This window comes from Notothenia rossii (genome assembly GCF_949606895.1).
Source record: "Notothenia rossii genome assembly, chromosome: 12".
Taxonomy (NCBI): domain Eukaryota; kingdom Metazoa; phylum Chordata; class Actinopteri; order Perciformes; family Nototheniidae; genus Notothenia; species Notothenia rossii.
Genome location: NC_136911.1, coordinates 19,285,538 through 19,308,533, shown reverse-complemented (window position 1 = coordinate 19,308,533; position 22,996 = coordinate 19,285,538). Strand labels below are relative to the sequence as shown.

At 44.2% G+C, this 22,996-nt stretch overlaps 1 protein-coding gene and 1 long non-coding RNA gene across 4 annotated transcripts in view; one reads left to right on the top strand and one right to left on the bottom strand.

The window, feature by feature from the left end:
• The window catches only part of LOC307026124 (cadherin-20-like), a 56,326-nt gene that overhangs the window by 3,691 nt on the left and 29,639 nt on the right, over positions 1–22,996 (bottom strand). The window contains exons 1-10 of one of the 3 annotated variants that reach the window (XM_079661274.1): positions 19,695–19,883; positions 13,903–14,212; positions 10,250–10,544; positions 9,863–9,982; positions 8,018–8,185; positions 6,516–6,703; positions 6,139–6,392; positions 2,103–2,239; positions 896–1,017; positions 270–387 (exon numbers count right to left, since the gene is read on the bottom strand). In XM_079661274.1, the coding sequence (XP_079517400.1) occupies positions 270–387; positions 896–1,017; positions 2,103–2,239; positions 6,139–6,392; positions 6,516–6,703; positions 8,018–8,185; positions 9,863–9,982; positions 10,250–10,544; positions 13,903–14,121 (1,621 nt within the window). In that variant the 5' untranslated portion in view covers positions 14,122–14,212; positions 19,695–19,883. Of the gene's footprint in view, positions 1–269; positions 388–895; positions 1,018–2,102; positions 2,240–6,138; positions 6,393–6,515; positions 6,704–8,017; positions 8,186–9,862; positions 9,983–10,249; positions 10,545–13,902; positions 14,880–19,694; positions 19,884–22,996 lie in introns of those variants that run through there. The other 2 variants (XM_079661272.1, XM_079661273.1) reach the window with 2 other exon arrangements.
• The window catches only part of LOC307026130, a 162,651-nt gene continuing 142,600 nt past the window's right edge, over positions 2,946–22,996 (top strand). Inside the window, exon 1 of the long non-coding RNA XR_013804350.1 lies at positions 2,946–3,306. This is a non-coding gene — a long non-coding RNA (uncharacterized lncRNA). The remainder of the gene's footprint in view (positions 3,307–22,996) is intronic.

Genomic DNA, 22,996 nt, shown 5'->3' with positions numbered 1-22,996 from the left:
TAGACCATATTGGAATCCATTCTCGTGTAGTCAGTCAAATTTGAAAGAAATGTCCTGTATTGTAGCAACAGGATGATTTTCTACCAGAACAAGCTTTCAGAGTTACTAGTGGTGCAAGGGCATGCTCTTTTCTACAAGGAGAAATCTGTGAGAACTGATGACCACAAAGCAGCGCTATATATCATACCAGATGGATTTCCTGTCCACCTTTTAACCTGAATGGGTGTCTACTACTGTGCAGCTGCTCAACAGAACACGTGTCTGTGTACCTTGGTTGTCTCTGAGGGTGAAGTTAGGGTTGTTAGCGGCCTCTGGAGCCAGGCTGTAGTAGAAGCGTTGCCCCCCCAGCGGCTCATCAGGATCCACCGCCGTCACCGTCTGGACCAGCTGGATTCATCAAAGAGACACACAGTTAGATTACAATTTATAATACATCTTCCTCTTTTTACACTGACATATTTTTTCTAATTAGCAAAATGTAAAATGTTGCGCTCATTTTTAATTACTTTTGAATACTGTTGGGACGTGTAATCTATTACATTGAATCATATGTTGGAAAATTAGTATACATGCAGTGGTGGAAAGTACATGTGTATTTTTTCACTTATTCTCAAAAAATGTCAGATCTATTAAATACATACTTTGAGTTGCTAGTTATTTAACTGATTTCAGATGACCAATACTATAATAATCAACATTTATGATGTGTTAAGGCTCAGCTAACCAGCAGTATATACATTAATTGAAATGAAGTAATTGAATAGTATAAAGCTCTGTATTTTCACGGTTTTGAGGAGTTTAAAATGTACCTCAAACTTGACATCTGGAGAAAATACACTTGCCAGCACTTATCAGATGTATCATTGTTCACGCTGTGATATCTCATGTTCTGTACCTGTCCCGCTTTAGCGTTCTCACACACATAAGCCTCCAAGTAGTGCGTCAGCGTGGGAGGATTATCGTTGACATCGAGGACCCTCACAGCCACCGACACACTGGAGATCTTTGTGGGGTTATCTGCAGGAACACACACACACACACACACACACACACACACACACACACACACACACACACACTGGTCAGACGCTGGAAGATGCCTTGATGAAATCAGATAAACGACTCCTTTAAGGATCCTGCTGAGCTCGGTGCGTGTCTCCCTTAATTTCCAACTCATTTACAGTGAGCCCGTGGCGCATTAGGCCTCTCTCGCTTAGATTACAATTCTATTATTCTCCATTACCAATCAGCAATTTGCATATCCTAACCAGCTGTGTAATAGGCAGGAGAATCGCAATTAGTGGGCAGTAACTACTTTCTCAGGTTTCCTCACATGATCGATCAATCAGTGGCGTGACTTTGGCTCTGGAGGTCGAAGTGGGATATGTGTGTTTTCACACTGTATATACATGTGTGTGTTTGAGGGTCAAATATAAGCAATTCAATATCCAGCTCAAGTGAAAGTCCAACTCTGCTGATGTTTTATTAGAGGGAAATTAAATGTGAAAATCTATTTGAGTTAAAGTGCAGAACAATGCAGTTTGATTAAAGTGTGAATATTGACCGAGCTGAAAATGAGTCCAAATGAACTCGCACCAAGAATGTGAAAATGATGAGCGTAAAGTAAACTCAATCCTTTTAGAATAACTTCATTTATTGTTCAATTATGCATACCCCACATCCCTTCCTTCCTGTGCCCTCTCTTGCCCTCTTTGTCTCTGTCACATCTTTAATTAACCAAAAAGTTATTCAATTAGTCATTAATTTAATCAAGATCTCCTCTAAGGTGTGTCGAGACAAACAAAGAGACAAACAAAGCAAAGGGAGGATGAAGGTGACTCTTCCGGCTGTGTCAAATCCGCAGGACATCTTCTTCTCTACAGTCTGCGGGATTTGTTATCCAAAACCACGGCTTCTTGGTTACTATATGAACCCATCTGTTCATCCTGCCCTAATGAATCTCCTTCTTATCAACTAACTTTTGTCTGAAACTCTAAAATGACACACTAACAAACACGGTTCTGGGTTTCTGCATGGGGAAGTGTGTGTGTGTGTGTGTGTGTGTGTGTGTGTGTGTGTGTGTGTGTGTGTGTTAGACGTACTCATCTCCATGGCGAGGACGGTGATGTTGTGCCAGCCGATCTCCTCTCGGTCCAGCGAGCGCACCGTCATCAGAGAGCCAGTAGTGAGTTCCACGTAGAAGAACTTCTCGGGGTCGCTGGACTTGTCGATGGAATACCTGATGACACAAAATGACACGTGTCATATGAAAAGCATTCTGGTGGTGTTTCTGCAAGCTAGTAATCCTATCTTAGTGGGGACGAGGCAAGCACACACACACACTCCAGCATGTGCACCGTGTGTGTGTCTGTGAGATAAGACGTGAGGCAGGCAGCTTCTGAAGGCACATGAAGAAGAATAGGCTCCAGATAAGGCTTAATCAGAGTATCTGCCACACTGACAGCAGGGAACACAATCCTGCGGCCGCTGCTCATCTCCTGCCACTGTAGGCTCACTTCCAATACACTGTTCCTTCTGAGAGCGACGAGCGACATCCAACACACACACACACACACACACACACACACACACACACACACACACACACACACACACACACACACACACACACACACACACACACACACACACACATATTCTTCCAGGCTGTGGAGCACATGAAGTGTTTACACATGGACTGAATACACGTGTCGCCGCTTCACACCAAAACAAAAGTGAGGGGGCTTGATTGATACGGAAAGCAATTATCAGCAACTTTTTTTCAAAGTAACAAAAACAGAATTGGCATCATTGTGAATATTTTTAGACAATTGAGGAAGAAATACTTTTGATGCTCAATGCAAAGGGCATATTGCACTATTTCTATTCTAAAAAGTCATATGTTTATGACAAATGTACTTGTTAAGGAACCCATTGTTATTACAATTAATGACTCAGCAAATCACGAGCACTTTCTAGGATGTAGGTTGTGTTTCCTGATCTCTGCTCACTTCTCACCCCCAGTCCCCACACCTGCTATCCTTAAATCACCCACTAGATGCCCTCACTCCGGCTAGTCACCTGACGGCCCCTCCCACCTGCACACCTGTTCCCCTCATCAGTCCTTTAAAAAAAAACTCCCTTTCCCACACACTTCCGGTTTGTCAAACTCCCATGTGGTGATGCCTACAGCGGCTGCTAACCTGCTAAATGCTCAAGTGACTGGTGAATGCTATCTTCAGTGAGCTGTGTGAGGCTGACCCTGGATCAGATGGAGGAGGACTTCCCAGAGAGACATTCAGACTGGTGGGGAAAACGACACACTCACTGTGACGGTTGTGTGAGCATTGTGTGTCTGTGTGCTACATGATTTGCTGCTCTCTAATGTCTGCTGCTGGGTTCATATTGTTTCTACTTTGATGTGTTCTTTGCATTGCTTAATTCAACTTCTGCTTGTTACACCCGCCGTGGTGTCCTGTTGTTGTTTATTGTGGGTTGTACTTGTTTGTATTTAGTTGTCTGAGTTTCTGGTCAATTGTGGTGAGCTACACTGAGGAGCATGGTTGTGTAACACAGTACCTTTTAATGGACTTACTTCAGAATTTCATTGTCATTTTTACACAAGTAATTTTCCTTGTGTTGAAGTTTCATTAGAATAACTGTCATTTTACTCCAGTACAATATCATGGTGCTTGTTTCAAGGTGTAATCGTTCTAATTCTGTCTTTTGATCAAAACATTATCATGTTTTTGGTTTTCTTGCTAAATGGGAATACTCTTAAACATCATTAAATCACTAAGATTCACCTTATGGATTCAAGGGAGCTTTTTATACAGGATTTCAGTAAACTAAACTACCTTTTTTAAACGACAAAATTCACCATTAATCGTCTTTTATCATATCAGACAAGTATCTTTGGCAGGCGAGTGTGTGTTCATATATGCAGGGTTGTTTGCAGTGTGTGTTTCAGACTGTGTGCCGACAGGGAAAAGTCATGACTGGCACATAGTGGGCTGGCAAGGATCTCCCTGAAGGATGTGTGTGTGTGTGTGTGTGTGTGTGTGTGTGTGTGTGTGTGTGTGTGTGTGTGTGTGTGTGTGTGTGTGTGTGTGTGTGTGTGTGTGTGTGTGTGTGTGTGTGTGTGTGTGTGTGTGTGTGTGTGTGTGTGTGTGTGTGTGTGTGTGTGTGTGTGTGTGTGTGTGTGTGTGTGTGTGTGTGTGTGTGTGTGTGTGTGTGTGTGTGTGTGTGTGTGTGTGTGTGTGTGTGTGTGTGTGTGTGTGTGTGTGTGTTCAGATACATCTGCCAGTCATGCTGTAAAGGACGGAAAGATATAAAATGGAAATGAGACATACGGAGGCTGGAGGTCACTTGCTGCTTGTTGTTCTTATCTGTCATCTCATGTTGCTGCTGTGGTATCTCAGCTCTTTACTGGCACCCTGATCTGATCCCTCAGCTATCTACCTCTAACTCTCCTCATGCTCCAAACAAATCTATTTCCACTAATTCTCACCCGGAGTACACTGCCAGCTCTGGGGAATTAGCTGCATCAGTGCTAGGATTTTCTCTCTCTTCAGAAATGAGAGAGTTGACAGTTAATTGTCATCAGCAGAGCTCTGTGAGCATCAAAGAGTTTAGAGCAATTATAAATTATAATTGCAACCATTTTACACACCTGTCATTTGTCTAATTAATCGGCATCCTTTTCTATTATTACACTCAGGGTAGTTCTTGTTTTTTCATTTGTTTTCACACTATTCTTTGTATTTTATGGTACATGTGTTTACTGCTTCTTTGAAATACAGTGATATATAAGATGTATTGACTTTGTAGGGGCATACAATAGGGATAGGCCCATTTATTTCCTTCTTTAAACATTTAGCAGATTTTAAATCCAGCCTTGTTTGCATCCATGTAGTATCTGACACCATGTCATCTATACATTCCCATTGCACTACTTTACCCTATTTGAGTCTGTAAAGTGGACAGCTGGGGCGGGGGGGGGGGACGGGACGGGGCTTGTGAAACACGCGTTTACCGCCGCAGTCGTTGATTCCGCCACATGATTAATAGCCTAATTAAAGTCTTTATGTCTAATTAGTCTATGAGAGATGCAGTCTGGACAGTAAACCCACAATGCAACATCTGCTCTGTGTGCCACAAACATACTCATATTAATGGAGAGGAGTGGAAGAGATCAGCTTCTCCTACCTCTGCGTGTGGAGTCATTTACTGGACGTTGAAACTTGTTATTACAATTGTAATGTGTGTCCTCTATCCTATCAGCTGTGTTGATATGGAGCTTGCAAGCACATGTTGATAAATGAGGAATGAGATATGTTAAGATGCTGCCCTCTGGTGGTGACTATATAACATCACAGGTACAATCAGAACACAGAAGTTTGATGCACACTTGTTGCAAGAACACCCTCTGCGGCTAAGTTCTAATAAAAAATTGTACTCACACAATTTCTTTAACTTGCATTACAGACTTTTCCATCATGCATTAGGATAAGTAGAGGAAAACATCCACAGTTTTAGTACTTGAATACCTCTATTGACTTTTTTTATTTTGTTGTTAGACTCTTGATTCAAAAATAATACTGGACACAACCGTTAATTTACATGATTAAATAAAGTAATATGCTAATTTCCGTTTCCACATTTGTATTTAGTGCCTCTACTGTGACATGCTGTAATGTTCAAAACGCTCTTTATTCTTCTCATACTGCCTGTGCTGCAGCACCTGTTTTCACCCTCTGTCTGAAACCAGAGCCCAGTCTGCTCTGATTGGTTAGCTGGCCAGCACTGTTATGATTAGTCAAATGCTTAGAGATTTCCCGCCCCTTTCAGTTATGAGCGTTTGCAGACCATTTACATGCACACAAACCTATGTAACACACAGGTATGGGGGAAGCCACAAAGCAAAATAGGGCCTCTTTAAAACTTAGGAGCATTCCCACAGCTGACATGATTTGTGCTGGATTCATCTCTTTGTAGTTATCTTAGTATTATAGACTCAAACAACATGCACATAGTTGGCATTTCACTCCACTGGCTTGAAAGCAACAGACCAGTCGTAAATCAACGAGTGAAGCTGTGGAAACACATGCAGGTCGGTGTTGTTCTCATCCTCCTCACCTCACAGTGTTGTTGGCAGCGTCGGGGTCTCTAGCTGAAATAGTCTTCACCAACGTGCCGATCTCTGCGTCCTCTGACAGCTCCACGTAGTACTCAGGGGATTCAAACTGCGGGGGCTCGTCCACGTCCTCCACGCTCACGTGCACGATGGTGACGTCCTTGAAGGGCCCGCGATGGCGCAGTGAGGGGTCCAGGTGGTTGTTGGCGCCCTCCACCTTCAGAGTGTAACTAGGTTTGCCCTCAAAGTTCAGTGGCTGGAAAGGGAACACACGGAAAGGAACATGAAACATTTGATTTGTCAATATAGATTATTTGAAATGATCATACCTTTGACTTGTAAAACAGCGCAACATTGATTTATTCATGCCTCTGTGTACCTTTTTCACTGTGATGATGCCAAAAAGGTTGGTGGGGTCGGTGCTGATGTCAAACTGGTCCCTTCCGTCTCCATCGATGATGCTGTACACCATCTCTGCGTTCAGCCCAATGTCCCTGTCCTTGGCCCAGATACGCCCCACCACTGACCCCACGGGGGCCGCCTCTGGGATGCTCATCTGGTACAGCCCTGAGGAAAGAAATAATCATCCTGTTATACATGTCCTATCCTCTAGAGGGAGCCACAGCTCTTCCATCACCTTAGTCTCCGCTCAAAATCACTTCCCAGACAGCCTGAAATAAATGGCTCCATAAATGCCTCACAATTGGGTTATATACTGTCTCGTGGGCTGCCTTCAATTTTCATCTACCGTTTAACCTCAAAGAAGAGGTGACAGCTGCCCAATTTGTGGCGCTCCCTGCAGTCCGAAGTAAAATGCCTCCACATTGTGGCGGACAGAGGGGAATCCCTGAAGCTCTTCACAGCCGATCAAAGTTCCATCGAAGGTCTGGCGCTAATTGGTGGGGGACTAATGATGGGAATGGGCAGCGGGTGTTTCCCTTTGTCTAGGAGTGGAGCCACCCGTCGGCCAGGAAGAGATGACTGCGGACAGCTAGACAACCCCTGACCTCCGGGGGACGTTAACGAGAGGAGCAGAAATTGGGATAATCAAAGAGACAGCATGGGGCGACTGGTGGCTGAGCGAGGGAGTGGGGGAGGTAGGCCAGGGGGTAAATGGTCAGAGACTGGTGGCCAAAAGTGGACCGAGGGAGAAGGGCAGAGGGGCTAACGGCTTGAGATAAATGGTGGATATATACTGTATGTGAGCCAATTGTCATCTTCACAGAACCCTGTTTGTTTCTTTGGATTTAGGCATGGATTAGACAAACTGCAGTCTCGTGTTTTTCTTGCTTGGATGTGTGCCCCACTGCTGCCCTACATGTAGCTGAAACACGCTGACAAGTCAAACCACAAATTGAGTTTAGCCCTGAGACAAAACGGCGTGGTGTTTTTGAAATTAAAGCCAACTCCAGGGTCATGTGAGGCATTGTTTTGGTTTGTGGTGAAATTCAGACTCATGTTAATGAAGTATGCTCTTGGTACTGTATAGTAAACAACACAGGACTCTCTGTACACTCACACATTTGACATTTGAAGGGCATACTCATGATCATTTTAACCAAGCTGCATTGAAAACAAACCCTGTATGTTCAAAATGCCCTACTCATACCTATAAAAAGCGCCATTTTCTTTCTCATAGACTTTTTGCAAAAGGCTAATTAAAAGATTCCTTACATATACAAAAAGCTGCTAACTTGAGCTGCATAATATTAAATTATATACATATCCCTGGCTGCACTGTTTCTCCTCTGCTGTGAGAACATTTTACATTTCAGCTGTAAGAGTATCAGGAGGGATTAGCGTGGGGGTGATGTGGGTTCACGTAAAGCGGGGAGTGAACCAGGGGCAGAGGTGAGAGTGATGAGACAGAACTTCTCTTACTCTGGTCAAACACGGGCGGGTTGTCGTTGATGTCGCCGAGCATAACGTTGACCGTGGTGGTGCCGGCGAGCCCCCCCAGCTGGCCCCCCATGTCTTTGGCCTGGATGACCACGGTGTAGTTCTCCCTGGTCTCCCTGTCCATGTCTGCCAGGGACACACGGACCACGCCTGAGGGGAAAGAGAGGGTTAAGAAAAGGACAAGCAGAGACACATGAGGTGAAGGAAAGGTCACCCGCAGAGAGCTGGTGACTCAGATTAGGGTCATGTGTCCGAGCGATGGTGTCCTGGAATGTCAGCGCTCTCAGTGGAGCGGACAAGAGGCTGCATGAGGGATTTATAATGAAACTTGTCTGATTTTTAAGTAATTATTATAATCATATAATAGGGTTTCTGGTTTTAAGCTGTTCCAGACAAATGGTTTTAACACTTAACGACTGGGCTATAACACAGAAACAACACGTTTAAAAAAAAAAAAATGGGATTGTGAATATGTTCCTACAATAAGTCATAACTGTAGACTTAAGTGGTCAAATGTACATATTGATTACTCTTGACGATTATTATATGGAATGTCATATCTGTTATATATGTTACCATCTCAATCCTAGTCCCGATTTTACTGAATTTCATGCATTTTATCACACTTTTAGCCTATTCTGTTTACAATTTTGAAATATATATTGTATCATTGGAGGTTATTAGGGCCACTATCTTACTCTATTAAACTTCTTTCATTTTTTTTAGGGATACAATCATTGAAATTACCTACAGTATAATATAGCAACATTTCTGCAGGTAAAAACCTCCATTATATATATGTAATCATGTCAACATGGTTTTACATAAAATATGTGACTCTGAACTGAAACCAACCACAGAATGAAGGATGGCAGTGTGGGTTTGTGCTGTATTTGTTGAGTTTTACATTGTGTTGGCCCCGATAAAAGCCTCAGTGCTGTGCTTAAAGCAGCCTCAGGCGGGCTGATTGATAGCTGTAGAGCCACTTGTGTTTCAGTGATGGATGAACCTCCAGCAGCAGCGGTCTGCTGACGGCAACACAACCCCATACTGACAAGGAAATAAGGCAGCTGTGGTAAAAAATGGCCCCTGCTTTTGAGAATATAACGGATTTATGGAAGTGTTAGTTTGAGTTATTAACATTATTACCATGTGTTGCATAGAGATACTTTATTTTTATTGCCACCTTGCTGTTAATGTGATATAACTCAACATGGCACTGTTTGCTAAATGATTTGCAGCATTACAAAGTTTATTTGGTTTGTAGTGAAAGGACATGTAAAGTCATCGTCATGGTCGAGTGGTTCTATTTTGAAGGGATTAAACGTGTGAGCATCTTAGGGTGGAGTGGCTTCCAGTCTCATTTTGTCTTCACTTCTATCAGACAGTCACACTTTGAGTTCAGCACATCTCTTGCTGTTGAGTACTAGTAATATGAGTTATTACAAGTTGCAACAAAGCCTGTTTCAGACAAGTGTTGGGTGGTCTCGTAGCAACGAAAGGAGCCACGCTGTGAGCTGCCATCATTCAGAGCCGCTCGGTTGAGGGGCTTCAAGTGTGGACCGCTAAAAGCAGCCGCCTGTGCAATTACTGGAACAAGTTGGGGAATCATCAGAAGCTATCAGTAGGAGTAAATCCTGAATGTCGGTGGTAGTTTGTCGACTTTATCAGGTCATCTAACATCATTCATGCTCATTGAAAATTCACGAGGAGCTCATGAAATAGTGAAAGTGTCTGGTGAAGTTTGAGATCCATCAGCCTTTACATGTAATGGATAAAAAACGCTGGTTGCTGTGGTTACGGGAGGCAGCGTGTGGAAAGTCGTACCGGTTTTAGCGTCCACAGAGAAGTAGGGCTGGCCCTCCACGATGCTGTAGACCACCCGAGCGCTGTTGCCGTACGTGGGGTCGTCGGCGTCCGTAGCAGTCAGCTGGATCACAGATGTTCCTGGGCGAACAAAATGAGGTTACACCAATATCAACATTTACATCAAGATAAATCATTATGGGAGTTTTCCATGTGTGGCTGGAGCTCTCCATGAATTAACAATGCTTCAAAGTAACCACAAAAAGTGTATGAATAGTGAATGAAGCAGATGGAGAGGCAGCGTTGTTTTGTTCCTCGTTGCAGTTACTCCTTTTAAAAACTAAAAGCAGGCGTGCATGGGCAGCAGTTTTGTTTCCGTCTCCATCCATCTGCCTCCCCGCTGCTTACCTATATTGGACATCTCGGGCACAGTCGCCTGGTAGGGCCCGTCCAGAAACCTGGGCTCGTTGTCGTTGATGTCCTGGATCTTTACGATGAACTGGGACTCGGGCTCCAGAGGTCTGTCCGTCAGGCGGTTGCGAGCCTGGGCGCGGAGGAGGTACTGGGACTTCACCTCCCGGTCCAGCCTCTGGAGCGCGTGGATGTCCCCCGTGCTGTCGTCGATGGTGAAGGTGGTGCCCGCGCCCTCGCCCGACAGGATGTACTTAATGGAGCCGTCGCCTTTATCCATATCTGAGTGGAGCTGAGAGTGGGACAAAAATGTTTTACTCCACAAGGCATATTCTAAGGGACAGGGTTATTAGTCTTGAATATCATGACTATATCTACAAAGTATATGTGTCACCACAAGTTGACACAAATGAATACATATGGCGCAGTACGAAAGTATTACAAAATTTGTTTGAGGACATTTAATTAGGACGCGTCCCCTAATTATAGAACAATGCAGCAACACAGTGATCCGAAACATAAAAGACAACTAGTGGAAAGTTCTTGTCTTTCAAAGTCATATGATCCAGATCCAACTGAACATGTGTTTGGTTGCGAAACAGGCCTCAATGTGAGAATGCTACTTTTCTGATCTGAGGATTGTAAATATTGTATTTTAGGGATTCGGGGATAAGTGAGACAAAGAAAAGAATTCAAGAAAAGAATTTTGGGCCCTGGCAGATGTGCATTTAAAAAAAAAACTATTTTCTGATACTCTACAGACTAAATCGATCAATTACTGTAACTGGAAAATGTACTGCCGTTGGGGGAGTATGTATAAATATGTATATAATACAATGGGAATATGAAGACTGTTTTAAACCTTCAATTACCAACAATTCATTATTAGTAGAGAGACAAAACAAAGAACAAAACAGAGTGTATCATGGGGCTTATACTTTCTATGTAGCAGCCCATATGCATTTAATAAGGATCAATTCCATATCAATTCATGTTTACAATTTGTTTTCTATTCAGTCTTGATGCGCAGAAGTACATTACTTAACCATCATTCCTAATTTAACCAGTGGTTAAATTAGCTTCAGACCCCCAATGGTAGTATGTGGTTATATGTGTACCTTAGCTTTAATGTAATCACAGTTTACAGCCTGCTTGTTGCCATGGGCCCTGCAGGGCAATCAGCAGCCTTTTGTGGCCTGTAAGTGCAAATGGCTGCCTGTTGATGTGCAATCACTCCTTACTTTCTACTTAAAGTGTGCCTGCATGATGAGTACTCACAGCCACCACGCTCGCAGATTAAATGCCCCCATTGACGTCTGTCTGCTTTACAATCAACAGGCAACGCAAACAACATAAACCCCCCCACTGACTCTTAAAATACTCTTTTTTTTTTTTTTTTAAGATCTGGCCCTCGTTTCGGCCCCTAATGCATAGTACAGGTCTGCTCAAATTAACAGACTTTTCAAAACTTGCTTTTCTGCAACTTTTCCCGATAGAAAACCAAAAAATAACAAGTTGAGTTGAGTGGAAACACAAGTGTTGTGAGACTGCAACAAGTTTGCAGCTACACACGACTCATTGTTGTCATTGTGGTGATAGCCTCAGCAATCTTCACAATACCTATCATTCCCCGAGCAGCCAGACTATACAATTCCCCCTATCTCTTCGGACAACGTGCCCACCTGCGCTGACTCCTTCAAAATGCGGCGCATCCTAGCTCGGCCCAGGATACATTTTTTAATCAACACCCCATTGTAAGTTTCAGCCCCGTGTCTCGGGGTGATTTATCTCGGGCCGCTGCCTTTCCTCCGCCTCATCTGCCTTCTCTGCACTGATCCTTCCTCTTTACTCCAAACCTATGAAAAGAGTTTGACACTCAGGCTATCAATTACCTGCTCCGGCCCAAAGCCCAAACCTCCGACATCCCCACAGCTCTGAATACTAAGCTCCTCAACAGTGGAGTGTAAGGTAGGCTGAGAAAAAACCTCTCCGGCACATGTTTCTCCTGCTTTGTCATATTCTATAATGCCTTTCTGCCCCGAGTGGCTCTCTGGTAAACAGCCCGGCCTCTCAGTGTCACTTATTTCATTCCGTTTGGAAAAATTAGGGTGGGCGGCTTTAAAGAGAAATGGTGAAGAAACTGTAAATGGGGAAAGAAGAAGAGGTAAGGTGAAAATGATTATGCTATGGAGACTGTAAGCAGATACAGTCCTTTATGCTACAGTGCGTGCAGAAATCTCTCAGGACTTGTTATTCTGCTATCTGGTTGGAGCACTTGACTTTTTGGAATCCATGTTTTTAGGCGGTATTCCCGAGCGGTGGAAAGGAAGTTATTCCAGAACACTAATTAGGGAGGGTTGCTTCATTTCCAAAGGGAAACTTTTTGAAGATGTGTGGTGCAGGGTTTTAAATGTCGATGAGGAACACAGAACTACTTCAAACAATTGGAAGATCAGGGCAAGGTATTTTCAAAGATTTAGGAATAGATAACTACTAACGCCTCCATATATAAGCACTGAGAGATGTTAAAAGCAATGCTCTGACACCATGCAAGTGAACAGAGACTTTTTCGAAGGGGTTACACTGACATTTTTTGTGATTTCATGGCAACTTGTGTTGTGAGATTGTTGTCTCACTACTGATGATGACCAACCTTACAACTATTGATCAAATGTTCAGTTCACTTTAGCGACTGAGTGATCAAAGTGCTCCTTTGTGAGTATTTCTTGTCTGCTCCTTTCAGAGCATGTCAGTGGATTGCAGGCGAGGAAGGGGGGGGGGGGGGGGATCTGAGTGAAGCCTCGGTTCGACTCAATTAACTCAATCACTGCTGTTTGGCTGTGGTTCAAAGTGGACAGAGGAGAGGCTGTCTTCGTATGGACGCAGTGCAGCCAGGGATTAAATTGAGATTTTTTTTTTTGCCTCTGCCTACCCATGATGTTCTGTTTTGCATTCATGCACTCCACCGAGCAGCAGATGACCTCCAGGCTGCTGAGCTCTCCTATAGATCTGTTAGTTTGCCCTGTTTGAAACGTACTGGTTGAATCTCTTTGAAACACCTACACCAAAGCACCCTGTACACCAAGTGGACAGAAAAGATTCTCCTCTACCAAGCGAAAAACCCTCTACGCTTTACATTTCTCCAGGTTATACCTTTTAAGTTCACCTTGCACTGCAGATGGACTTTCAGATGAATGATCAACCCTCTAGTCAGGTCAAGTTACTGGTTTGTATTCGGACATTTTAGCGTTTTGTAAGGAGTTACTGGAATCTTTGGGCGTGCTTACTGTAGTGTAACATGAACAAAAGAGGTGGCTGCTTGTCAAAAACAATGGCGGCCCCCAAAGATGTTAGCATAAACTGCAAAAGCATATTAGAACAAGTGTCTCTTCATTTAAGCAGGGCAAAGCATGGCACTGAGGGCTTCTCTCCTAGGAAATACCTTCCCCCTTCCGCCAGAGTTTGATTGTCGGATGGGTTATTCAACCACCTGCCAAGTCATTTTTTAAAGTGCCTGCCCTTTACAGACAGTTCTCAATGACTGCTTCTCTTATTGTCCTGTGTTACAAACCATCTGGTGCGCCGGGTCACCTTTTATGTGTGTGTTTATGGCGCATGTTCTTACAGTTCAGCATGTAGGCAACACTGACCTTTCCAATATAAAGTGGTTCCAGTCCGGTGTACTCCTCCAGCACAAAAAACTGGTTCCACACCCAGCCTCTCTTCACCCTCTGCAGCAGTGCTGAGCTGCCTGCGTTTTCCTCCTCTGCAGGTCTACCCAGAATGCTGTGGGGCAGAAGGGTCAAAATGCAGAGGGCCACAGGGAGCAAGGTGCTGGCAACTTCTGGAAGATGAAATCGCTCTCCCATTGTTAGGCGCAGAGTAGTATTTCAAAAAAGCTTTTCCTTTTTCTTCACGAGTGCAGTTGCCTGCTGGGTCTTTCCGGCTACTGTTGCTTTCCTGGAAGAGAAAAGACAAGAACAGATCAGTCTCGGATTTATTTCCTTTTGGACAACGTCATTCTTTTGTCGTAAACTGAGCCCCAGTCTGTGTTGCACTGTTGGATACCTGCGGATGACACATTTTCATTGTCCTTTCTCCTGCTTCCAGATTAGCACTGCGTTTTTGTTGAGTTACAATGAGCCTTATCACAGCTGAATGTGATGCCAGGAGATAATATGAGAGATGAAGAAGTGGGGATAACACGTACCCAACAAAACATCGATGTCATGCTGCCACTCGCTATAACAAGCCTTCCCGCATCAGGTAGTAAATCAATTCTAAGGAGAACTGGTGATGTCAAGGGTGTATGCAACAGTAACGTTTCCAGTGAGGCTTTGGGTGTAATTTTAGGTTTTACAGGAAGTTACATGCTCAAACTTTTACCATTGGAACAATAGTTGGGTATCTTGAACCCTAAACGCAAAACAGCTCAACTAAATGAAATACTGTGGGTTAATTAAGTGTTTTTGAACTTCGGAGACAGCAAGGGAAGTCGTTTCCACACGGTTAAGAAGTTAGCGCAACAGTAAACACAGACAGTGTTAAATATTAACTCGCTCTGAGTACGAATATTTACGAAAAGTTAGTTGTAATGAACGTGCATACCATTTCCTGTTGCTACATTTCCAGAAACGTTTGACAAACTTTGAAATAGAAAAATAACTAAAAGTACTTTTTGGAGACTGCAGGAAAATGATTGCACACTTTGCAACCCCCAACCTCAGCCCCTCTTTCCCCTCCAGCTTGGGACAATCAGGCATTTCACATTGAGAAACAAAAAGAAGAAGTGAAACCACAGTCTATGCCTTCCTTCCTACTCTTCCTGTCATGAGTTTGCGAGCTCCTTCACACCTCCTGTAAAAGGCCTGGGGGTGTGATGTTCTCAGATTGTAGTGTTTCTGTTAACACCCCTGCGCAGCTTTACTCACACCATGTTCTACAAGTTCCCTTCAGCCCTGCACACCTCATTACAAGTGTACTGTGTGCGTTTTTTTTGTCTCTCCATCTCAGGTTTCTGAAAGCCCCTATGGCATTGCCTGAATGTCAGATTTCTCTTTTTAATACAAACATCATATGAGTCTTTAAGACGGACGGGACTTATATTCCATACATTTAGTTCAGGAAAGGTGACGCATCGATTGAAGCTAATCAATACCTTTCGTTATGCAGTGCACCTACGCTGCCTATTTCCAGCTTGTTTTCATGTACTAGGAGGACGGACGCATCTGCCTGCCTTTCCAGCGTTAACGAGCTCGGGGGGGGGGGGGGGGGGGGCGGGGGAATAGGCGGATTTATGGTGAAAAAGGCAGAGAAAGAGGGGATAAAGGAAAAGAAAAGCCAGGGGGCTGTTAGCAGGGGGAGGTGGAAAGTTCGGGAAGAAAAAGAGACTGTTTGACTCAGGGCTGACTTCATTATGTTTTGTAAGAGAGAGTGCATTGTGCTGCTGTGGACACTCTCTGAATCGCTAAACTCAGTTAATCATTGTTGCAAAAGGCACAAAAGGCAGGGAAGGGTGGAGGGTGGGGCTGCATTGTCAGCGGGAGGCTGGGCCAAGTGTGTGTGTGCAGGCATGCATGTGTCTGTGTGTGTGTGTGTGTGTTCCTGGGCCTCTTCTGCTACTTGGCAGGACGCCGGGTGACACTTGACCCCGCTGCACCCCTCTTTTCTGCCCATTCAAGCCGCCTGGTTGCGATTATGAAGTGAAATTAGCTCCCTGTTCTTCGCTCACAAATCCCCGGCCTCTCTTCTCAGCTCCTCCCCTCAAAGGTCACAGCTTGCACCCGAGCATTTTGCTCCGTTTTGTCATCCCCAATGAGGTGACATGCTACGTAATTGTTCTGGCAAAACACTTCACACATCTTTCTTATGGCCTTTCGCTTGTTTAAAAAAAAAAAGCAGCTGGTGTTTGTTAGCAAGCTGCGAACCAGGGGATGGGAAGATGGAGGGATGAGGTGGAGGAGACATCATATGACACAGCTTAAGGCCAAAGTATTTTCCCACTGGGCTGCAAATCTATCAAAGACGGATTTTGACCAATGTATTACACTTCGGATTTGTTGGCGTGAAAGAAGATTAGATCAAAAGAGAAAAATAAACGTTTGATTTTTATGTTTGTTTTGAAAAAACCCTTAAAGGAAATGTGTTTTTTGGAGAGGAAGAGGGACATTGAGTGGCCGTGGAAGAGACAGTGATTGTCGGAGGGAGCAGCTGGTGTGGTAAAATGATGGAGCACATTGTTGAATTGTCTAACTCCAAGTCCACCTGCTGCTCCAATAAACTGCAAACTGACAACAGACTACATCAAACTGCGAGAGGTGAAAATGTGGAAATAAAAATGAACAACTGCTATAGTACGACTGACACATCACCACTGATGCACAACAACTCCCCCCTGTACATAATGAGCATATTACTGTTTGATTACTTATTACCACTCTTGGATGTATGCTGGACTGAAATGTGTTAAAAGTTGGAAAAAAACGTTGGCTTTGTCAAACTTTTTCCTATTTCAAAAGTAATTAAAAATCTTTGCTATTTGTTTGTGGTATTGGCTCAGATAATTAGACGCCCATGCATCTGAGGAGCTTTATTTAATACATTTTAAAAGTGCTTTATCTGGTGAAAGTAAACTTTAGTTTCAGGCATGCTTTTTTATTATTACATGTTACTTGTTAGACGCTATTATCCAAAGCGACGTACATACTCAATACTGTGGGCAATCCCCACAGGAGCAATTTGGGGTGAAGTGTCTTGCCCAGGGACACAATGACATGCTGACTGCTGTGGGGTTTGAACCTGTGACCCCCTGATCCCAACACCAAGGCTCTATCCACTGTGCCACACACCTCCCTGCATGCTTACACTTTCTATAATTTTATAGACCAAATTAATTATTGATGAGGGGAAATGGTGAATATAATCGTTAGTTCCAGTGCTAATGTTATCGAAACCCCCAAACAGGTCCCATTCACTGAGCGGGGTTACCGAGGGCCAACACAGTGTGTGGTACATTACTATGGGATGGTGCTATGTGGAGCATTATTAAGTGTTAATTTCACAGTGGCCATGTCTGTGCCCCACTCACCTCGGCTCTTAAAGGAGGCCTCCCAGACTGTGGAAAAGGTCCTTTTTAAAGACTGGGTGGACCCATGAAAACGGTTACACCCACCCCGGCAGGGCAAAACGTCACGGCCAATTTGTTAACCACAATTGATTATGCACGCTGGAAGCCACCGAGAAGGCCCTGTATATTTCTGACCCAGACCAGAAGCTGCATAGATTTGTATTTTTTAAGCGCCGGCATGAGAAAGTGTCTCTCAATAAGCCGAGCACAATAAGCCGAGCTGGTGCTGTTACAAAATGTAGAAGCGTTATCCTAAATACAGCTGCTGAATCTAATTTCACTTCCCGAGTGCTGAGCGTGACGTGCCACATTTCTCACCCGAGCGTGTTTTTTTACATTTCTAAATGTTTATTTACTTATTTATATGTAATTAAAGTCTGCCGCAGCACAAACTTTTAATAAGCCGTCCCTGCAGTATCCCCTCGGATATATTTTCCGTGTGTATATAAAGCTAGAATAAAATGACCAGGTTTTCGAAAGCAAAAGGTCTATACTCTGTGGGCGCCTGCAGCAGAGACCCAGTTTCCTCAGCCGGCTCTCGGGGAGCGATGGCAGCCTTCAAAGGTTCTGTCGGGCTCAGGGAGGTGTATCCTGGCCAAACTCTCAAGATCACACGTGTGTGTGTGTGTGTGTGTGTGTGTGTGTGTGTGTGTGTGTGTGTGTGTGTGTGTGTGTGTGTGTGTGTGTGTGTGTGTGTGTGTGTGTGTGTGTGTGTGTGTGTGTGTGTGTGTGTGTGTGTGTGTGTGTGTGTGTGTGTGTGTGTGTGTGTGTGTGTGTGTGTGTGTGTGTGTGTGTGTGTGTGTGTGTGTGTGTGTGTGTGTGTGTGTCCCTCTATTCGTCCTCATTCCTCCAACGCTGTCCCCCCTCAGGACAGAGACGCCGACATGGGGCAGGCTTTGAACCTGCTTCTGTCGTGCTCTCTAATTGTGGGGGGGGGGCTCCCCGGGCCTCGTGCAGCTGTGTTCGCCGCCACCGCTGCGCCGTGACAAACGCCTCCCTCCCGGCGGCTCGTTTACTGTAAGGTGTTTTTAATTACTCCTCCCTCCTTTCATTCTATATCTGCCTTTTGTGTTCTTCAGAAGTTTACTCAGCCCTGATATTTGAACCCTGCATTTCATCCAGGCTTCTTTTTGTGTGTGCTCTTGTATGATTCAAACTTTCTTATTTAGTTCCCCTTTAATCCTTTCTCTCCTCCCTCTCTGCACATTCAGTTCACTCAGCGCTCGGTGAATGCCATAAAAAGGAGCCTTGTCATTTAGGGAGAAATTAAATCACACAAACTGGCATTCATCCCAGCCACTGGTGCATGGAAATGATGTCACCATGCATAAGCGTCATGTGGAAAAGTTTGCAATCAGTGTCGCCCTGCCACAATTAAACAGCGGTGTCTTGCGGATGGATCCTTTCAAATTAATATCGAACACCATAATCTCCTTTTTGAATTTCAGGGGGTTTTGTCTCGAAGATTTTTGGGATACTTATCCACCACATGGCTGCATCAGGAGAATCTCTTCCTCGATAAAACCATTTCCTGGATTACCATTAAGAGTTTCTTAACCATGGTTACCATCACAGAATCCTGAAAGGTGTGGTTAATATGCAGGACTGTACCCAACCCTAATTTTTCAGAGGATCCGTCACTTCTTCTTTCTGACACTGATAATGGCCAGAAGCGCACACGCCAATCTAGTGTCTAATCTGGAGTTTACAAGACAGGCGATATCTTAATGGGTTTTATAGGAGGGGAATAAAAAAATGAATGTTCTCATCTTGAGAGACTAGAACCGTGGATCAGGCTGAGGGATGAGGTCTGAATGCCAAACAGAGGTCCGTTAAAAGCAGGTAGGCATTCCTCTGCTCCAGCATGACTTGTTTGAAGTAGCGACAGTGCAGTCGTGCTGAGAATTGGAGCCACGCTTTGAGTCAGAGCTTCACAAAAGTTTTTTTTCTTTAATGTGCCACTAAACCCCCTCCCAACAGAGGAGAGGCTCTCTAAATATTCACCGTGACCCACTTCAGACAGCCAGACATGCGATATGTTTGTGCCTGTAAACATTGTTTTTCAATTAACACAAAAACTATCAATTCGGGGCTTTAATGAAACAGTGCTCCCAACCTCGTGTCTTATTCATCGCAGCACTCCTTCTCCACTAAGAGCTTCAACGCTCAGTTACCGCCGACAAATCCCCAGACACCCTTAAATCATCCTCACTGTTTACATCTTGGAAGTATTATTTCTAAATGGCTGTTTTTCAAAACCCACCGGTTGAAAGTCAATGATTATTTTTCTTTGTGGCAATAAATTCAATGGCTTACCTTTTTAGTCCTTTTTCTCAGTCCTTCGTTTTTCTTCTTCTCTTCTCGTTTTCTTTTCCCTGCGCGCTCCTTAAATGTCCCTTGTAAAAGTTGTGAAAGCTCATCTGTTTCCCAAAAGTCACCTTGAGTCCTTGCTCCCTCTCAGTGTCCTCTTTGTAAAGTTCCCACTCACTATCTATATAAGTATATTTCTTCTTCTGCTGCCTCTACACTGTCACCACTGCTTCCTGCCTCTCATTGCTGTCTGCAAACTCTCATCCCTGGTGTTGCCTTTCTGGAGACCCAATCGGACTGAAGGACCAATTGTCCCTCTCTTTACAATCAGTGGACGGCCTCCCCCACGTCTCCAGTATAATCCAGCTACAACTTCAAGCATGGGAAGGACTGAAAGGAGGTGGAGAAAGGAGAAGAAGAGGAGGGGAGAGCAAGAGTCGTAGGGGGGTAAATTGACAGCGGGGAAAGGGGTTAAATTACAGCACGGGGGGGGTGGAAATCAACGATGGGGAGAGGAATCAGGCAAACGAAGGGATGGAGGAATAAGAAGCCATGAGGTGGTGGGGAGTTCTCCTGTAAAGGCATTCCATCTTAGGGAATTTGCAAGGGAAAAAAAGTGAGGGTGGAAAACTCGGGGGTGTGTGACGGCTTGGAGTGTGTGTGGAAATCGAGGGTCCTTGGATCACTGACCAGCGAAGTAGAAAACGAGTGTGTGCGGTGGGGTGGATGGAGGGGAAATCGCCTTCTCTCTGACGGCGGCCGAGCTGCCCTAATGCATTTTAATGAGTCGGTGTTGTACACGGCTGGACATGTAGAGGGATTTATGGACATACAAGATGAAGCTTTAAACTGCATTATATTCCGCTGCTGGCCAAGTCAGAGTCAAAGCAATTAGTTTTTCAAATTGGCAAAAAAGATCCGGAAAAATTAGGCGCACGCCGATACACACACAAAGCTCGGCGGAAGATTAGTCATGGTCACGGAGATCTGATCCCTGTTTAGTGCGGAGCGAGAAATAGCAGTGTTTCATTTAAGCAATCATGGAATTAATGCAGCAAAAAGAGGTTTTCAGAGTCAAGTCTCCTGCAGATTTCTCCTCGTGGGGAGAAAGTGAAATCGTATTGTGGGTGTACTCAACCACGTTCAAACAGAAATGAGAATATATTACACCGTAGAAAAAGTGTTCCAGGCTGCTGCTCGAGTTCTTATTTTGTTTATCTTTTCATTACATCGTCTAAGCTGTTTACGTACTATATTTATAGACTGAATAAAGTGAGGGAAATATCGGTAACAATAGTAAACTTTTGTTTCCCAACGCCAATGGGGAGGACTTTGCTCTTTTTTCCCCCTTCCACTCAACAGCCCTTTGACTCTCCTTAATCTTCCTGACAGAGTAATTTGGTTTGTTGTCCGGCTCTAAAAATACAGATGAAGGCCGTTGTCACCCACCGAGCCAGATGGTCAAAAGGTTGTACTTCTCCATCGGTTCAATATGTTTCTTCTCTCTCCCACTCTCTCCCTTTCAATATGTCTTCTTTCTCATTTGGCAGGTCATTATTCTTACCACTGCCACCCCTCCTTCCCAACTGCCCTCCCCGTGGTCTTTGTCTCTTTGAAGACCTGACTGGTTAGCGCCCCAGCCAATCTGTCTGCAAATGCTTGACTGGACCCCCAGAAAAAAAAGACAGGGGCTCCCCCCCCCCTTTGTCGGGGCGGGCCGCGGAAAAGGATGGCATTCAGACCCATTGAACAGCACCTTCCATCACTGTGGCAGAGCTGAGGATAATAATTGGCAGAACAAATTGAGGCTATCGGGCTTATGGAGGGGCCTTTGCCTGTTTAAAAGTTTGTTATGGTGGTAGACGTCTGGAAAACAGGTCCCTTTGGGTCCCTTCACAAAGGCCCAGATCCGCCGTAGAAATAGATTGGATACAGTTATTTTCTTCATGTTGCTGGACTTTGGGTTTGTGATGAAATGCAGGATGTTATAGGGACACGGTGCTTTCACGCATCAGATCAAGTACGCCTACTCTCAAAGTTTAGAGTTGTAGGTTTGTAAAGCCGTGACGTGTTCTGTCACCTCAGAGTACCTTGTACCGACACAGCAGACTGTTCACGGCTTTCATTAGGCTAACAGATTTCATGGATATTAGAGTTACGTTTCCTCTCTGGACAAGTATCTTCTCAATTACCATTCCATTACCACTTCATTAATCAGTCTTACATTATGGTCTTATTTGCTAATTTTTCCCTTAAGCAATCATTTTTTGACTTAAGTGTCTGCCTGCTCTTAATCAAGTATATCAATGCAAATTGAAGGTGGAGGTAAATAATAAAATAAATAAGCAGAGGTAAACAGGCATTTAATTAAATGTTTTTGATATTATAAGACCTTTTGATTTGCATGACTTAGAAAACACAACACTCCAACTCCAGTACTGCGAAAAAGTTTCTCATTGGGCTGGTTGTATAACAAGGTAAGTAGAAAGCGGTCCCACAGAGATATCTCAAAGGACTGTGAAAGCTGAATAAACACTCCTGACCCTCTCTCCCAAGATTGAAAGTTAAAAAAGCTCTTAAAAGTGCTGTGCCTCTGATAGACAATTAAACATAATGACAACAGTTATGGGCACCGGACTTGATGAAAAATGCAGCCCAGGAAGGCAATCCCCTTTTTCTCAGTCTGCCCTTCCTTACCCTCACTCATCATGTAACAGCCTTCAGACAGAACAACCTAAACAAAAATGTCAGTCAGTCTCATGGAGCGTATCACTTTGTCACCACAACCACCGCTAGGGGAAAGCATGACAGAGGGTTAGGTTTCAAAAGAAGGAGATGACAGAATGCCGGAGAGAGGGAGCAAAGCCTCCATGTCATCTAAGATAAGAGGAGCAGCTCTCTTCCCCTTCTGCACCAGATTAAAAACGGCATGGAGCAGAACAAGCCTGAGTACAAAGAGCTCTTCTGTGTCTTTGGGGTGTGCACTCGAGCCTTTGCATGTCAGATTTTTGGCTACAGGTCGAAACAAAGACAAATTAGATGTAGGAATTTATTTGTGGTGGGAGACAAGCAGGATTTGTATACAACTGAAGAAGTAACCTTTACAGCAATTGGTAGAAAAGACAAAAGTGAGATGTTTGGTCTAAATTGTGAGAGATCAGAATTGGCACAGGGTCAGAAGAGTGAACTGTGACATTAACCGCCTGGCACCATATGGCTTCCTGCTGTAGTACGCTCTTATCTCCGACAAGCTGTGTCTTTCAAGATCCCATATTTCCTGGTGACCTTTTTCACTGTCCCCCCCCCCT